Here is a 17,651-nt window from a genome sequence, read left to right as displayed (position 1 = left end):
AACAACTCTATTGCAAATAATTGTCGCGCACCCAAAACCTTGCATGGCGAAGGTTTTAAGTTCTAAAACACTATATCACCAAAATTAGCAGATTTACACTTACATCGATAGTTAAAATGTGTTGCTTAAACTTTAGATAATGTAGATGAGTCAAAACGAAAGAAGACTAAGACATTGTTAGCAGCAAATATTTATCTTGGTACACATGTAAAACGAGTATGGATAATTACCAGTTACATATTTTGGAAAATAAATTATAATTGTTATAAACTCCTACAAATAAGCTTTAAAACAATAATTTTAAAGTATCGCGAGTTGCAATTCTCATCATGAAATTTAAGCATTGTCATAGACTTATGAATGAAATATAGGGAAGCTGGTGTGAAATTACAAATAGCTATTTAAAAAAGTCACATATTCGACGGTATAATCATTAGCTAAAATGAGAGCGGGGCTTAATTCTTAGAAGCAAGAAAAGGAATTTCCAAAACTAAAATATAGAGAAAAAGTAATTGTTTATTGGTTTGGTTTATTTTACAACGCTTTTCTGCCTCTTTTGGCTAATCGCCAAGATGAGGATGGGTGATGACATGATGAAACTGATGAAGGGACGTTAACAAATAACAGCATCCATGCCCTGGCTGAGTTTCGAACCCTGGACCCCTAGCGTCAAGAAAACAAATCTTAGCTTCGATTCTTGGCTGAAATTTCGTCTTTTGTATGCTCGTTTAACCAATGTCACTTAGGTTCATTGCAGTGGCGTCGTGTGAAGTAAATCTTTGGGTGTTCACAGCCAGCCTAAAATCAGAGTAAATTTACACCCCCTACCCTAGACCGTAGGGGCTACAAACACACAGAGAAATCAATTATTGATCACCATCGCAGAGAAAAGAACAGTGAACCTAAGTGACATTGGTAAATCGAGATACAAAAGACAAAATTTCAGCCAAGAATCAAAGCTAATATTGCCTTTTATTTCGAATGCCTTTGCCAAATGTCGAAGAAAAGCAACATAAAAGCATGAATGTAAGAGCGCGTGTTTTATCGAGGATACGAACGTGAGACCTTGTATTTGTAGCGCATTGTGCAGACACTGCCAGAGTGATTAGCGTAAAAACATTTACAAAACACAGGCCAATTTTAATCTATTGCGAATTATCGTGTCTGCTTAACACCCAACCCCAATCCCCTCTGTTGCCTGTGAAGACTCCCTCAAAAACATGGAAAAAATACCAAGCTAAAGAATGCAAAAATTATTTTGAAAATTTGAATGATTACTTTTCTCCTCGCCGAACTCCGTGTCAGGGTGGTTGGTTATCACAGCGTCCTACAACGCTAGGGGTCCACGATTCGAATCTGAGCCAGAGCATGGATGTTCTTTGTCAATGTCCCTTCATCAGTTTCATCATGCCATCACTCATCCTCATCTTGGCGATTAGCCAAAAGTGGCAGAAAAGCGAAGTAAAATTAACGAAACCAGTAAACAATTACTTTTCTCTTTATTTTAGCTTTGGAAATTCCCCCGCTCTCATTTTAGCTAATCATGATACCGTCGAATATGTGATTTATTTTTAATAGCTATTTGTAATTTCACACCAGCTTCCCTATATTTCATTCATAAGTCTCTGGCTATGCTCAAATTTCATGATGAGAATTGCAACTCGCGATACTTTAAAATTATTGTTTTAAAGCTTATCTGTAGGAGTTTATAACAATTATAATTTCCTTTTCAAAAAATGCAACTGGTAATTATCCATACTCGTTTACATGTGTACCAAAATTAATATTATTTTCTGCTAACAGTGTCTTAGTCTTCTTTTGTTTTGACTCATCTACATTATCTAAAGGTTTAAGCAACACGTTTAAACTATCGATGTAAGTGTAAATCTGCTCATTTTGGTGATAAGTGTTTTAGAACTTAAAACCATCGCCATGCAAGGTTATGGGTGCGTAACAACTATTTGCAATGGAGGTGTTGAGGACGTTTGCTGCTTAATTTAAAACATAGAAGATTCACTATAACAATGCAAGTTATATATAAGTTATATCTTAACTACTGCTTACTTTTCCCCAATACAGAAGTTAAACGAAACGAAAAATAAAATACGTCGTCCCTTCGCCGCTATCAGCATTCTCCGAACAGTTGCTGCCATCTGTTGACATTGTTCTTTCGGAAGGCGCACGTGCTCCGATTTTCAGTTTCCCCCCTTGGTTTCTCTCGGTTCCTTCGGACAGGAAGAATACAGCAGAGGTAGCGCCAGATGTGCGCCTGGCTCTCGTTGCTTAACCTGGTGAGTTTTCTTATCAACAGTCGGGGGAAATTGGGAAATTTGAAGCATTGTGAAGACTATGAACGAAAAAAGCTGCTCTAGTATATTGATATGTAGTGTTTTATTGTGCAGAATAGAAAACAAATTGAAAATTTTCCGTTTTCGGTTGGGGGTTCGTGTGCTCTGTGAACCCCCTTCAGGCGACGCCTCTGGTTCACTGTTCTCTTCTCTGCGATGGTGATCAATACTGTCTACAAAAACAAAAAAAAAGAAATGTTGAATGTTACAAGAACAAAACAAGCTGTTTCTAGATGTTACTGAGCCCCTGAATGCAGATCTAATTTCAGAATTTTTCCATCGAGCTCAGGTTTCCTGTAAAAATGTTTTTTTGTATTTGCCTACCTCAGCCTATGTTCTATATGTATCCTGGCCTGGTCATGGATATTTGTGAGTGTCCATTCATCAATTTCATCATATCAACACTCATCCCCATCTTCGCAAATTAGCCAAAAGTGGCACAAAAAGCGAAGTAAAATAAAGCAAATCAAATCAAATCATTTCGAGCCCTGAATATAGCCACTAGTAGGTTTTAAACTAGTTAACAATCAACTTCTTTGTGGTGGAATTTGCGGCAACATTAAACTCATTTACCCATACCATGAAGTGAAACGTCAATGACGATAGGTTTATTGTGAAAACCATTCACTTCCAAAGTGGACATACGAGGTTTGTCTGAAAAGTAACGGGACTGGGTCTGTTGTGTGGGCTATAGGCGAAATAGGGATAAGCGTATCATGTAATCAAGCTTGGTAGTATATGACTGTAATCTCAGCGTTCTGCAACCATTAGATTTTCTTTAACATGCTTTTGTTTACACCTTTGTGCTTGCACGTCGTTCAGCTGTGAGAACTGAGGAACTAACCATGAACATGGAGCAACGAATCAACCTGAAATTGTTTGGTTGGGAAAAAGTCCGTCAGAAGGACTTCAAATGCTTCAGCAAGTATACGGAGATAATACCATGTCACGCACACGTGTGTTTGAGTGGCAAAAGAGGTTCAAAGAGGGGCGCGAGGAAGTGGTGATGAGACATGGATTTTTGAATACGACCCAGAATCCAAGCGCCAGAGTTGTCAGTGAAAGTCATGCTGATCACGTTTTTCGATGTGAGAGGCATCGTCCACAGTGAGTTCTTGCCGCAGGGCCAGACAATCAATCCGCAAGTCTACAAAGAGATCCTGTATAGGTGCACAAGAAGAGATGTGAGTTATAGAGGGACAAATCTTGGCTGCTGGATCAGGACAATGCACCAAGTCACAACGCCCTCCGCATTCGGCAGTTCCTGGCCATGAGGATTATCGCTGTCCTGGAACAACCTCCCTATTCCCCTGATATTGCCCCACTGTGAATTATTTTATTCCCCAAGCTGAAGGGGATTATGAACCCGTTTTGAAGGCGTGGAGGCCATCAAGAGGACCGTAACGACGGAGCTGCTGAACATCCAAGAAGAATCCTATCAGCAGTGCATAGAGGTGTGGCAGAGAAGGATGGAAAAGTGTGTTAGAATGGAGGGGGGTTACTTTGAAGGTGACATCATGTAGTTTGCCGTTTGGCATAGAAATAAATTGTCAGTGACACCAGTCCCGTTACTTTTCAGACAAACCTCGTACGTAATTGCACGAAAAAAAAACTCAGAAAGAAATCCAATCTGGACTGATGCCCAGAACACTACATTTATTCAGTACACGTGACAGGCACACATGTAGCATCAAGTAAGATTTCAATGATGTTTATCTTAACCAGGCTTCTCTTGAAGTTTACACAAACATATTTCTTTATTCTGAATACCCGTTATAGTCTTAATTTCCTATTGGTTTAATCAGTCACTATTGTACTAAACATTGTGTATAAGGCTACCACGTTCTCAGTCAGGGTACGAAATCATTGAAGAGCGCGTGGGGGAGGGGGAGGGGTAGGAAAATCTTAATGTATGCATGAACACAGAAAAACAACATATAACATTTGATTTTTCTTCGCGTTTTGTGCCTCTTGGCTAATTTGCGAAGATGGGGATGAATGATGAAATGATTAAATTGATGAATGAACATTCACAAACAAGCATGCCCGAGCGGGATTCGAACCCGGGCGCCGCAGCGCGATGTGCTAACCACTCAGCCACAGGGTCCGGCGAAAAACAACATAGGTATAAGAATATGTATATATAATATACAGGGTGATTCAGAATTCTTATTATACACTTCTAGGGATTGTAGAGGGGACTTAGTAGATCAAGTTTTGATTAGGAACCCATGTCTGAAAACGTACTGTTTTGGTACTACACAGATAACAAGATCACATAATTTCACAAATAAATAATAACTGTGGCGACTAATTCCATAAGTAAATTATTAAGCAAAAAAGGGCCGACCCTTCCTTCGGAATTGGCGTTCCCACCCAAAATGCCCATGCTACGCCACTGCTGAAGATGTGGGTTGCCTACCGTGAAGCGAGAGATGTGAAATTATGTGATTTTGTCATCTGTGTAGTACCAAAACGGTACGTTTCCGGACATGGGATCCTTATCAAAACTTAGTTCCCTCTAGAACCCCTAGAAGTGTGTAATGGGAATTCTGAATGATCCTGTATATTTGAAGTCAAGACTAAGTGAGTATCTTTGTTGTAAAAACAAAAACTCTACCAACCATGGAAAATTTCTGTTTGGGGGCATTTTTAGGACAGGATCGTTAGTAAAGGGGGCGGGGGCGTCGCACAATGATTTCGCACCCTGTTTGCAGTGTGAAATCGGTACTATTTTACCCATCAAGTGTAAGATAACGACGAAATAGGGTGAAGTAGGAGAAATTGTATCATTGCAGTGCTAATGGCCCGATCGCTACTCCACTCCCCTGCTCTAATCCATTTCACTTCTCCTTTTGTCACTCCCTGTTGAAGTGAGTATAAATAATTTTAATTTAAAAACTTAAGCTTTGAATTAAAACACTGCAGTAGTAGCTAGGAACCGGTGTGCAATCACAGCGCAGAATCGTTAGATAAGCGCGGCAACAGCAACAGAGGGTCGCTGCCAGAAAGGCTGGTCCTGCGCCGGGAGGAGCATTTTCTTTTTCCAGTCAACTTGTAAATGCGATTTCATTTCTTGCTCTCTGATTGGCTGTTGGAAAGTTACGGTGCTGTGATTGTGAGAATATCTTGTTTGCGCTGTACGTTAGGTTAGGTTAGATTAGAAAACAGCACATTTGCGGTAAAATATAGGAAATAAGACATTCTCCCAATCACAGCACCGTAATTTTCCAACAGCCGATCAGAGAGCAAGAAATGAAACCGCATTCACAAGTTGACTGGAAAAAAAATCGCCGCCGGGAGATACCGAGATTTCACTAAGGTCTCCAACTGAAATAAACTTTCCAACATCACGACATTCTTTCATTTTATACAGCGAAAGGATCTGATCCTATTTCTGAGAGATCCTCACTAAGGACAGTAAATAAAAACTAAATTATTTCAGCAAACTTCAAATTTAGTACAGCCTTTTCCTTTCACATGTTTGAACTGACTAACCAGAGTTTGTACTAGAATTTCCTCGTTGGCCCGGAATATAGGTGATCCGACTAGCCGGAACAGTCCTCTCTTTTACGACAAATCCAAAATCACAATTTTCAGCTTTCATTTTCCCAAAATTTCTGGCAATACATTACTCCATGTGAATTGGCCATAACACCAACAGACTGTACGTACAGTCACGGACACTTCTGGGTTGTTTTGAATACGTTGACTTTCAATGGAATCGTTACAACCCAGCAGTGCCAGTGACTGTACAAAATGGGGAGATGTTGGTATGGGAGTCAAAAAGCACGACGATAGTAGAAGTGAATGACATTATCTTGGGAAAGATAACTTCCTCCTTAGTTTTCTTCTTCGTCTAAATACTTATTGAGTGTCGAAAGTATTTCCTCTTTGAATTTACGCTGGCGACGCTGACTCAACTTTTGAAAGTCCGGAAGCAGGCTTTTGAAGAAGAGAAGATGAGGATTATCATGTTCTGAATCTTCTGCCAATTGATTTCCTGCTTCCAAAAATTCTATCATGGGATTGGCGACTAATTCTTGAGTGGAAGTCTTCATTTTCTTGATTTTTTTCTCTTGCAGTTGCTGGGACGTTGCTGATTCAGGCTCATTTTCTTCTTTAATGTAAATTTCTTCCAAGTGTTCGCCCCCACTCTCAGAAACTGAATCGTCATCCATTGAACAACCTTGTTCTTCGTCGCCCGCAACGTTACTGTTCACCTTCCTGTGATGACCCACGTATTCTCGTAAAAATGACATCAGGTCAGAGAGGTACCACTGTTTCCTTTGCATTCCACCTTTTCCAGTGGGTTTTCTAATCTCCCTCAGGTGTCGAGCGTACGTGTTCCTTAGAATAGACCACTTTCTCCTGCAGTCGATCACTGAAAAGAAAAAGGAGTGTTACTTTTGATTTTGAGGCAAATTTGCCTTTTTTGTTTCTGGTTGGTTTATTTTACTTTACTTTTCTGCCACTTTATATTTATTTATTTATTTATTGAACTCAACAGGTACATACCTAATTACAGAACCCATATAATTACATATATTATACAGGGTGGTCCAAAAGTGTGGAAACACCTGAATAAAAATTGAATGGCATTACATTTCCAAAAACTAACATTGCAGGTTTGTAATAGGGGTGGGGGAAAATGTTATAGGGCATATGACGATGACGGCCGCCATCTTGAATGCAACTTTAAAAGTTCAAATGGAAACCATGTCGTGTAATACCTCATTTCAATAGGAAATTTTCTCGCGAGTTCAACGGTGTGCATAATTTTGCTCTAGCACCAACAGGGACGAAGTTATTAACGTTTTTTTGTCTCTGTTACCCCAAACAAGGCTCGCAATGAACCCATGACCACTCACAGTTAAATGACATGTTCAATGTAATGACCAGTGCTCGAAAAAAAAATCGAAGCTAGGCGCCAGCTCTGAAAATCAGGCGCCAGGAAACTACCTACTAGCAATTGTGCATACTACAGAGTGTTTCAAAAGTCGCACAACCCAAACTTTTAAAATGTATATCATGAAAACCGTAAGAGGTATTTACACCAGGTTTTCTGCACTAAACTAATCATGTACGCTATCACTGGGTTAATAAATTTATGTTAGCATGTATCAAAATAAAAATAATTACATTATTTTTAAAAATATTGTTAATTTGCTGAAAACATCTGAAGTGATTTTCAACAATATATACCAACGTATAAATTTTCAGCGAAAAATGCAGGTTCGACCAGGACTCGAACACGGGTCTCTGATATACCGTGCCATTGCCTAAACGACTTTTTTTTTTTTTTAAGGAAAGTTCCTAAGCGGAAGCTTCCCCCATCACACTTGATTCACTCATATAATTTCATTCACATTTCTATGTCAGGACTTTTCAGGACAGACAATCACAAATACCCATGCCTTACCCGGGACTCGAACCCGGAATCCCTGGCGTTGTAGCGCGTTCTGATAACCACTTCGCCACGGAGGTCGACATCCACTGAGCTACTGAGTCGGCCTGGCCTCGCCTGATTTTCTGTTATCGCTGTTTTACCTGCGTGAAATGGTCTCTGCCAGTGCTACCGCAACGGGATCTTTTGCCTTTGACACACAGTAGACTTCGACGTTGCCTGGTTCCTCCCAGCGTAGAGGCACACACAGGAAATGTACTACGTAGAAATTTTCAGCGAAAAATGCATTTTCAAAGTTTGGGTTGTTCAACTTTTGAAACACTCTGTATAAGAAGCTGAGCATCGCTGTATTCAAAACATCGCTAAATCATTCGAGAAAACAGGAAATGGGATATTGGAGGACAATGAGTAAGAAATTATTACTGACTCTCTGGAATGTTCACAACGTTGATTAAAAAAAAAAAAAACATTTGCTAACTTACGCTGTACTGCAATTTGAACTTAGAATCATCAAAATTTCGTACATATTACAGCATAAGATCACAGTCGCCAGGCTGAAATTTTTAGTCGCCATGACGACCTGGCGACCGGAATTTTTCGAGCTCTGCTGATGACCATCGTGATCCACAGTTAAAGTTGCATTCAAGATGGCGGCCGTCATCGTGATATGCCCTATAACACTTTCCCTCACCCCTATTACAAACCTGCAATGTTAGTTTTTGGATATATAATGCTATTCAATTTTTATTCAGGTGTTTCCACACTTTTGGACCACCCTGTATATTACATATATTTCTGGAATATAGAAATAGAAGATGAAAAATATATACCGGTAGATATGAAAATATATTTTAAATTATATATATATACTATCATCGCGCTACGATGTCAGGGGTCCCGGGTTCGAATTCTGACCTGGGCATGAATGTTTGTGAGTGTCCATTCATCAGTTTCATCATGTCATCACTCATCCCCATCTTCGCAAATTAGCCAAAAGTGGCACAAAAAGCGAAGAAAAATAACGCAAATCAATATATATATATATATATATATATATATTGATTTGCGTATAGATGTACTCTCTCTCTCTCTCTCTCTCTCTCTCTCTCACCTCCCACACACTTTATCACACCATTTCATTAGGGGATTATGTGTTTAAGCTTAAGCCATTGTGTAAATAGTGGTTTTACTGAGCTCCCTTAGAAAAGATGTCAATGGTCTTATACTTAATTAGCCATTTATTGTAACTGGTGCACATTCTCCACAATGGAGATTTCTTTTCAAATTCCGATCTAGCCTTCTTTATAAGAAAAGCTTCATTCTTAGGTCTAGTTTTCGACAACGGGATTCGAAAATTAATCTGGCAGAGTAGATGTTCAGCATCTATTTAACAATTTCCACAAGAATAATACTTCATGTAACGTTCTTCTGTGACACAGCATTGTAAACCGACATTAGGTTGTCGTAGTGTTCAAATGTGCGGTAAATTTTCTGAATGAAATTTGTATTTTAAAAATCTGAGAAACCTTGATTGAACTCTTTCAATTGCTTCACTGTCCTTTGCTGTGTCTGTATTCCATATAACAGATGCATATTCTAGTTTTGGTCTTACATATGAATAATACAAAACTTCTAGTGTCTCTATACTCTTAAAATCCCTCTCCATTCTAAGAATAAACCCAAGGTTCTTGAAAGCTTCACTAATTACTTGTTCTACGTGTTTATTAAAAGTAAGATTTGAATAAAAAAATAACCCCTAAATCCTTGACTGTAAAATTTCTTGCTAGAGTATGGTTGTATATTTGATACTGAAATTCAATTGGGTTTTTCTTTCGAGTATGGCATTTATTTATATTTAGTGTTTAATCATTGTTTATTGTTCACGTTTCTAACTTTGTAATATCATTTTGAAATTGAACACTGTCTTGTTTTTTTATTTTCCTGTAAAATTTCAGTTCATCTGCAAAAATGAGTTTGTTTTTAAGTCCAATTTACGCACAGGAAGGCTAATCAGGACTGGGCCTACAGTTTAAAGTGACCTCTTGATTACATGGCGAAGACGTTACCACTACTTCATTGGGGAGACTCTCTACCATTTTTGGCTAATCGCGAGTATGATGATGGAATTGATGAAAGGACGCTCACAAAGAACACTCATGCCCAGACCGGAGTTCGAAGCCAGAACCCCTGGTGTTTGGTGGGTTGCGCTAACCACTCCGCCACGGAGGTCAGCTCAAAAAAGCCTTGCTTTGAGCTCATGCTTAGCTGAATTTTCAACGCTCTGGCCTGTGGTGCGAGCAGTCCTGAGTTCAGCTCCAACATTTCGATATTAACATAGTGAGTACAATTGGGATCAAGTAGAAAGCAGCAGTAGCCACTGGCGTACGCAGGGAGGGAGCTGACGGGCTAGAGCCCCTCCGAAATTTTGAGAAAATATATATATATTTTTTCAAATGAAAGCGGCGGAGAAAATCAAAGTGGTAACTGTAAAACCTCCTTAAAATTACCACTGATTATCATTCCTGTCTATGAACAACTTTCAAAACGAAGGTTCAAAATGGCAATTACGAAATATTTTATTGTGAATCCTGCCCCTCGAACACAGCTGTGTAATATTCACCTTTAAAATTCCAGTCCACAAATAAATCTTGCTACGCTAATGGTACGGACCATCATTGCTGATACTTCGGTTCCAAAATTAACTTTAAAAAAAACAACTTGCATATGAAAGATATGCACATTATGTGACATTTTTTCAACATAGAATTTGTAATGGCCCGACTCTGCAGACATTTGCCACATTGCCAGACCAGCGACGCTAGTGTAAGTTAAAATACAGAGAGAGAGAGAGAAAATTCAGGGAGCAACATGAGCGTCCGAAAGGGGGGGGGCAAGACCCCCCCTTGGAAAATGGATGTTACCATAAATTTATATATTACACACATATATTTCATTTACTTTATGTTAATTATTGGAAGGATGTTGCAGGAACATGATAGCTTCAATCTGAATAAGTGTTTTTTGAGGGTGCAGCACTATTATTGGGGGAAATATGTTTAGTTTGCAACATCCCCCCTGAAAAAAAATACCGCGCTTGCCCCTCCCTGGAAAAAATCCTGCGGACGTCCATGGGGAGAAGGATATACGTAGACGTACTCAGAAAGACCGAGAATGCGAGAAAGAAAATCGAAGACAACATCAGGCAGATAGAAAGAGATATAGAGAAAGATGAGCAGGGTAGGGGAGGGGAGAGGAAGGGGAGGAGAAAGTCGATACATCAGTTTCTTGCCGGAGACGAAGCTCGGTATATCCTTCTGCTTAGAAATTGAATTTACCTGTAAATATTTCATTGATCTATTGCCTTTCATATTTTGCCAGTGACATCATCATAAAGAAAAGTGAGGGGGGAGTCAAAGATGCCGTGGTCACATTTAACATATCCCTAAATAACATGCGCAGGTCTCCGTGGCGAAGTGGTTATCACACAGCGCTACGATGCCAGAGGTCCCGGATTCGAATCCTGGCATGGGCATGAGTGTTCTTCGTGAGTATCCCTTCATCATTTTCATCATGTCATCACTCGTACTGATCTGCGCGATTAGTCAAAAGTGGCAGAAAAGCGAAGCAAAATAAACCAAATCAATCAAACTTAAATAAGATTCAAAAATGCATATAAACTTAATTCGAGAAAACATCATTCATTAATTAATATAGTTTTGATTGTTTGCTGGGTAATTTGAAGAGGAGTAGTTTTTCCGCGGTATTCCGTAATTTTATAACCTCTGGAAACGGGGGCAAGTTTTCATTCCGAGGAAGCATCCGGTGTTACCGGGAAATTTCGGAACTCCTTACACCTTTTATGTATCTTGAGATTCTCTCACCCAAAAACTCTCCCACCCCGGAATTTTTAAGAGGGAAATTTTTTAGGACAAAATTGTTGGTGGGGGAATCTCCCTGTTCCCTCAGGATGTCGCACATTGCACTTAGGAATATAATAAAATTAGCTGTTTCCCTTTTCGCCTCACTCCTGTTTTAAGTCCACTTTATTCATAGTAAGCCCAATTGGGACTGGACCTACAGTTCAAAATGGGATCCGAACCACTAAGGATACTAAGGATAATATCGAAAACATACATAAAGTAAAGTAGTGTGGTTGTGAGTACTGAATGCTTTTTCCCTCCTTTCTCCCCGCCCTCTCTCTTTCAACAGACCATTAATAGATCTACACCAATAACAATATGCGCACAATAAAAGTAAAACAAGAATGCAATATAAATATAAGTATAAAATCTAATTGATTTATATTAATAGAAAGCAAATACTAAACAAAAACTTATACATTATAAAACTATTTAAACAATTTGGTAATTTATCGACATCTTTAACCAGGTAGTAAAGGAATTTTAGTTTGCTACTTTGTAAATACCTGATTGATTGATTTAGCGTTTTAAGTCCACTTTATGCACAGTAAGGCTAATCGGAACTGGACCTACAGTTTTAAGTGGGATCCGAACCACTATGTGCTTCCATCGGGTATCGAACCCGGGACCCTCTGATTACAAGGCGACGACGCTACCACTGCGCCATCGGGGAGATCACTTTGTAAATATCTGATATTATATATATATATAAAATTTTATAACAAATTAATTCTTTTACATGTATTTAATAATAATAGTAATATTTTAAAATATTTAGTAATTTTCATATTTCATAACAATATAAATATATATATAATATAATAATTATCACACACACACACACACACACACACACATACATATATATATATATTTGTGTGCATGGATAGTCTACAATCATTTTGCACCCTGTATATATCATCGTCACGATTAACCTAATGAGGCAAAAAATTGACTCAAAAAAAGCAATTAAGCTAAGAATGAAATGCACATAAGGACTAAATTTTCCTTAAATACATACCTGGAGCATTTACTTCTGTTGCCACTTCATCCCACAATTTATCTGCCAAGTCCTTGTTGTGATATTCACGAAGAATAAAATTATAGAGAGGTGGTTTACTTTGCACTGCCAAAATTAATTTCTCGACGATATAATCCGTGTATTTCAGATCCTTGCCACCCATTCTCTCGTTTCGCAAGCAACAAATATGCAAGAGTGTGTTATGCGAAGCGAGTCGCGGCGACGCAAAGCAAGATGGAGCATGAGCAAGCTAATCTTGCAAGCTAATGATCAATGCAGCATCACCGACGCATGCGCATTGCCTAATGACTCGTTGTGCTTCACAACAAAACACAAGAAAACAGCTGCTAAAATTTTTATCTTTGTGATACGTACATTTACAAACGAGTTCATTTCCTTACTACTATATCTTAAAATTTTGATTTCAATACTTAATTACCTGATTACGAAAAGTAGCCTATTAATTTCAATCACAGAAACGTAATTCCAACTTTAATGTCCGTTATGACATTCGTCATTTAAGACTTAATGGGGCGTTTGCTGTGATACTGAGCTTATCAGTTTTATTTGGTATTCGATCGTCATTTTTAAAATTGTAACACCTTATGTAGAATCGGAGCTACAACGGTGTACAGCAGAAACATCTCGATATATTCCTCCTAACGACGAAAATGCATTCAATCTTTGTTGAGGAAAGTAAAATAATACATGAAGAAGCACCGTGCTCCGCCCAAAACAATGCATTTGTTCACACCTGGATGTTATGCAACCTACGCTGCAAGTGACCTTGCTCTTTCAAAACAAGAAAAAGAATCCTTTGACTTTGCGACCGTATGGTGGTGCTACCTGGCGTCAATGTACTGTAAGACAAGGTGTGCGAACGTCGAGAGGTGTGTGTTACGTGTGGTGTTGTTACCCGTTGTGAATGTCTAGTAGCTGTATTATTTATATGTACTTTGTTCTTTAGAAGATTATATAAGTCAAAGGTAAGTCAATTTTCTTACTACTACTATTATACACTGTCATTGTGATGCAGAATAAGGGTTCCAAGTGTGCGAGATGCTGCTGTACGAAAGTTACGTGAAGATACAAACTTTTAGTTTCGTGGGTTGTCTGCTGTTATGCATGTATGTGGCTGGACAATGAAACCGTATTTGTACGGCGTTATCTTTCATTTCTTGTTTATTGAGAGTTACAATTAGTGAAAAGATTTATGGTAGTTGTTTCATCTACTCGGGCAATGACTACAAAAGAAAGGGGAAAAGACTGGATCTCGGACAGTAGAGAACAGAAACTGACAAACTTGAATTTACTCGCGCGAAATAAAAAAAATGCTCCATGAATGTTTTTCTCTTTACATTACACAGCCTTCTTCAACGATGTTCGTAAAAAATATATATTGTCATGGATCAAAGTCCATTACGATATTTTTAGGTAAGTATGTCTGCTAACCTTGTTAATGATAAAATAATTTTATTCCATTTAATACACTTAACGCTGTTATACCTATTAACATTTAATTCATTCCAGAAAATATACGTGTATGTTTATCTGGAATACGCGAATACAAAATGTTGGTAGTGAAATTTTGAACAAACAGGATGATTGTGCAATTGAAGAGAGTTGCTGTAGGCTGTTTTAAATTTTATTACTAGTTCGATTATAGTTTTAAAAAAAAACCTTACCAATATGTAAGGACTTCAACACGTTTTCTTCATTTAACGTAATATTACGTATGCCAGTGTCTTGAGAGGGAAGAAAATGAGTTGTGACGAGCTTCAGTTTGGTGCATGTATGTTTTTTTAAAAAGAACGTTCACTGACATGCAATTCAGGTAAAAAAAAGGTAAAGTGCTCCCCTGTGCATAGCACCACGCCATGAAGGCGTATAGGGGGTGTGGAAGTAACGAAATGCAATTCAGGTTGAATGTGGAAATGAAATTGGCTGAAACATAAGGCACATTATTAGTAGCTTAAGTGAAAGTAAAAGAAGCTTGATAACCAAGTTGGAAAGTGGAATTTTAAGCAGCGTCTAGAGCTATTTCTTAGTGAACATCCCATTGTTTCCTTCCTCACTTCACATAGTTACATGCTACTTCAGAATGACCATTATTGTCAGTTACCTATGTGTGGTGATAGGATTGTACTTCCTCAGATAACATTGCTATGTAACAATATTTATAATTTGGTTTGACCATGTACTGCAGAATCTTTTCTTAACTGTTTTTGATAAATATTTTAAATTTATTGTATTGGTCATTCATATCTTCTAATGCTTCAAGATGTATCCTTTGTTTGATGATGAGATTTCACTTGTATAATCAAGGGACATGCTACACACATTATTCTCTGTTTTGAACTTGGGCCTCACATTTGATATGTTGATAAACACAATAGCAGCCCTCCTGGGAAACACATTTTCCATTTTGAGTACACCATAAACATAGGTAATTTACCTGACCCATAATAAGACATTTCCATGCCATGGGCAAACCCTTGTGCCGAAATATGTCCCTCCTTTTCCATGAGGTGAGAAAATATTGTTATTCTTCGAATTTCAGAGCTCTTAACTGTAGCAAAGTTCACTTATTAATGCAAAACTAGGCCCAAGTTCCTTTTGTTTTATTGCGATTTCATCATGCTATGAATGCAATTTTTACATGGTTCGATTTCGATGTACGTCTGTTAACACATACTGTGGAGTTTTAGCGATTACTTAAGGTTTTGTTCAATATATGCTTTTGTGGTTAGGTTAGGCAGGTTAGGTTTGTTTCCCTTAGCATTAAAATAAAGTCCCTAAATGCATTCTACTAAGGTTCCGATTTACTTCTGCATTCATTCCCACACTTCTTCGATATTTACTGTCACTTGTCGACGGAGAATATCTTGCCCATGAGAAGTGCGTAAGGTAATTTTCAAGTTGTTTTTTTCAACATAAATAACTTCTTTTCGAGTCCAAACAGTGCTCATTACTTTAAGGAAGGTTCAAATTTCGTGTGACAATGATTTCCAAAATTATACGATAATTAGTCTTTCTGGTAGGAGAAATCATAAAACAATCGAAACCGTTACCGGTACTGTATTACGACATTATAAGCAATCAGTAAAAACTTGATGTGGCTCTCATATAAATCCCATTATTGCAAACAAAACATTTTTTTAATGTGTCTATTACACTTTTTCTTTTTTGACTAGACAAAGGTCTATGCATTTCATTTTACACAGTAGGAATAAGAATTGACAGAGTGGGATTTTATGAGCTGGTTAATGTAATAAAGGTTCATTGCTGCTTAGTCTAGCTCCTGTTTATTTGACCATATTTACATGTTGTACAAGAAAAAGAGGTAATCGTTCATGGGATTGGAATGGAGTGTGATAATTTTGTAGAAGTTGATGTGATTGATGTGCAAGTAAGTTTCAGAAACAATTGATTTCAGAAATTTGTAATACAGAAATGTTAGTTTTTTGCTAGTTGTAATTTTGAACAGCAGCTGTTGGATTCTTTTTTGCTGATTGAATAACATTGAATCCACATGTAGTGCAGAAGTACTAAAGCAACATAACCTTACTTGCCCCATCATATAGTATATTCTCATTGAACATTGTGTTATGTAAAGCTCTTTATGGGCCTCCCTGATGGCACAGTGCTAGCGTCGTCACCTTGTAATCAAGGGGTCCTGGGTTCAATACCCGATGGAGGCACTTGTCACAGTGGTTCAGATCCCACTTTAAACTGTAGGTCCAGTTCCGATTAGCCTTACTGTGCATAAAGTGGACTTAAAAACACCAAATAACCAATCAATTGTAAAGCTCTTTGGTTCATATTCCAGTCAAGAGTTACTTTTACTGGTACATTTTTACCTGGAAAATTTTTTCTTGGGAACCATTTCCAATCACTTGAAATAAACGCTCACCTTAAAAAATGAGCAAGTTGATGATTGTTAAAATAGTGAGGAAACTATTCTACTTTTATAACCAAAATCACCTCTGCATGTGCATCAAATGTATATATTTTAGACCATCTAGGATGTAATAGTACGTTATCTCCGATAGTCATCCTGGAAATTCCATACCTTGGTACAATAGTAATTAACAAAATGATACTTTGTGCCCTCCCCCCAAAAAGGGAGAGAGAGAAATGAATGCTAATTTTTATTTTCAAATATGCCATCAGTGAAAAAACGAAGAGTTTGCTTGCATGTTTGTGTTCCCTCATAGCTAAATGGTTACTGCTCTCGCTCTTGGTGTGAGTGGTTCCAGGTTCGATTCTCAGTGGTACCTCTGCAAGATATTGATGTTGATCCAAGACAATTGTTAGGACAATTAGGGACTACAGTAGTTGCCCTCTTGGCCAGGAGAAGGGAATTGTAAAACTAAAAATTATACTTTTTTCTATGGTGGTACTGAAAAATCATAATTTTGGAACAGGCTTTTTTATAAATAATAGAATTATCTCGGCTCTTAAAACAGTAGAATTTATTAATGATAGGATATCATATGCAGTTTTGCAGGGTAGGTGGTGTAAAGTTATTTTAATAAACATACATGCACCAACGGAAGATAAAGATGATAATACTAAAGATGATTTTTATACAGAGTTAGAACAGGTCTTTGATAAATTTTCTCAGTATGATATGAAAATTCTGTTAGGTGACTGTAATGCACAGATTGGCAAAGAAGAGACATTTAAACCCACTATTGGTAAAGAAAGTCTTCATGAATTAAGTAATGATAATGGTATAAGATTGATTACTTTTGCAACCTCAAAGAATTTAATTGTGAAAAGTACCACTTTTAAACATAGATATATCCATAAATATACCTGGTCTTCTCCAGATGGTAAAACTCATAATCAGATAGATCATATTCTCATTGATAAGAGAAGGCATACTAGTATAATTGACGTTCGTACACATAGAGGTGCTGACTGTGCCAGTGACCATTATTTAGTAATTG

General features: G+C 37.8%; 1 protein-coding gene across 1 annotated transcript; it reads right to left on the bottom strand.

Annotated features, from left to right (window-relative positions):
* Nucleotides 1–5,728: 5,728 nt before the first annotated feature.
* Nucleotides 5,729–12,935, bottom strand: LOC145982833 (uncharacterized). The gene is made up of 2 exons (XM_083116196.1): nt 12,697–12,935; nt 5,729–6,732 (listed from the first exon to the last, which is right to left on the bottom strand). The coding sequence occupies exons 1-2, from the start codon at nt 12,857–12,859 to the stop codon at nt 6,191–6,193; spliced, it is 705 nt and encodes a 234-aa protein (XP_082972322.1). The 5' UTR covers nt 12,860–12,935; the 3' UTR covers nt 5,729–6,190.
* Between the last annotated feature and the right edge of the window lie 4,716 nt (nt 12,936–17,651).

This window comes from Lepisma saccharinum, unplaced genomic scaffold, assembly GCF_977018435.1.
Source record: "Lepisma saccharinum unplaced genomic scaffold, izLepSacc3.1 HAP1_SCAFFOLD_444, whole genome shotgun sequence".
In the NCBI taxonomy this organism is placed as follows: domain Eukaryota; kingdom Metazoa; phylum Arthropoda; class Insecta; order Zygentoma; family Lepismatidae; genus Lepisma; species Lepisma saccharinum.
This window is presented reverse-complemented; position numbering and strand designations above follow the sequence as displayed.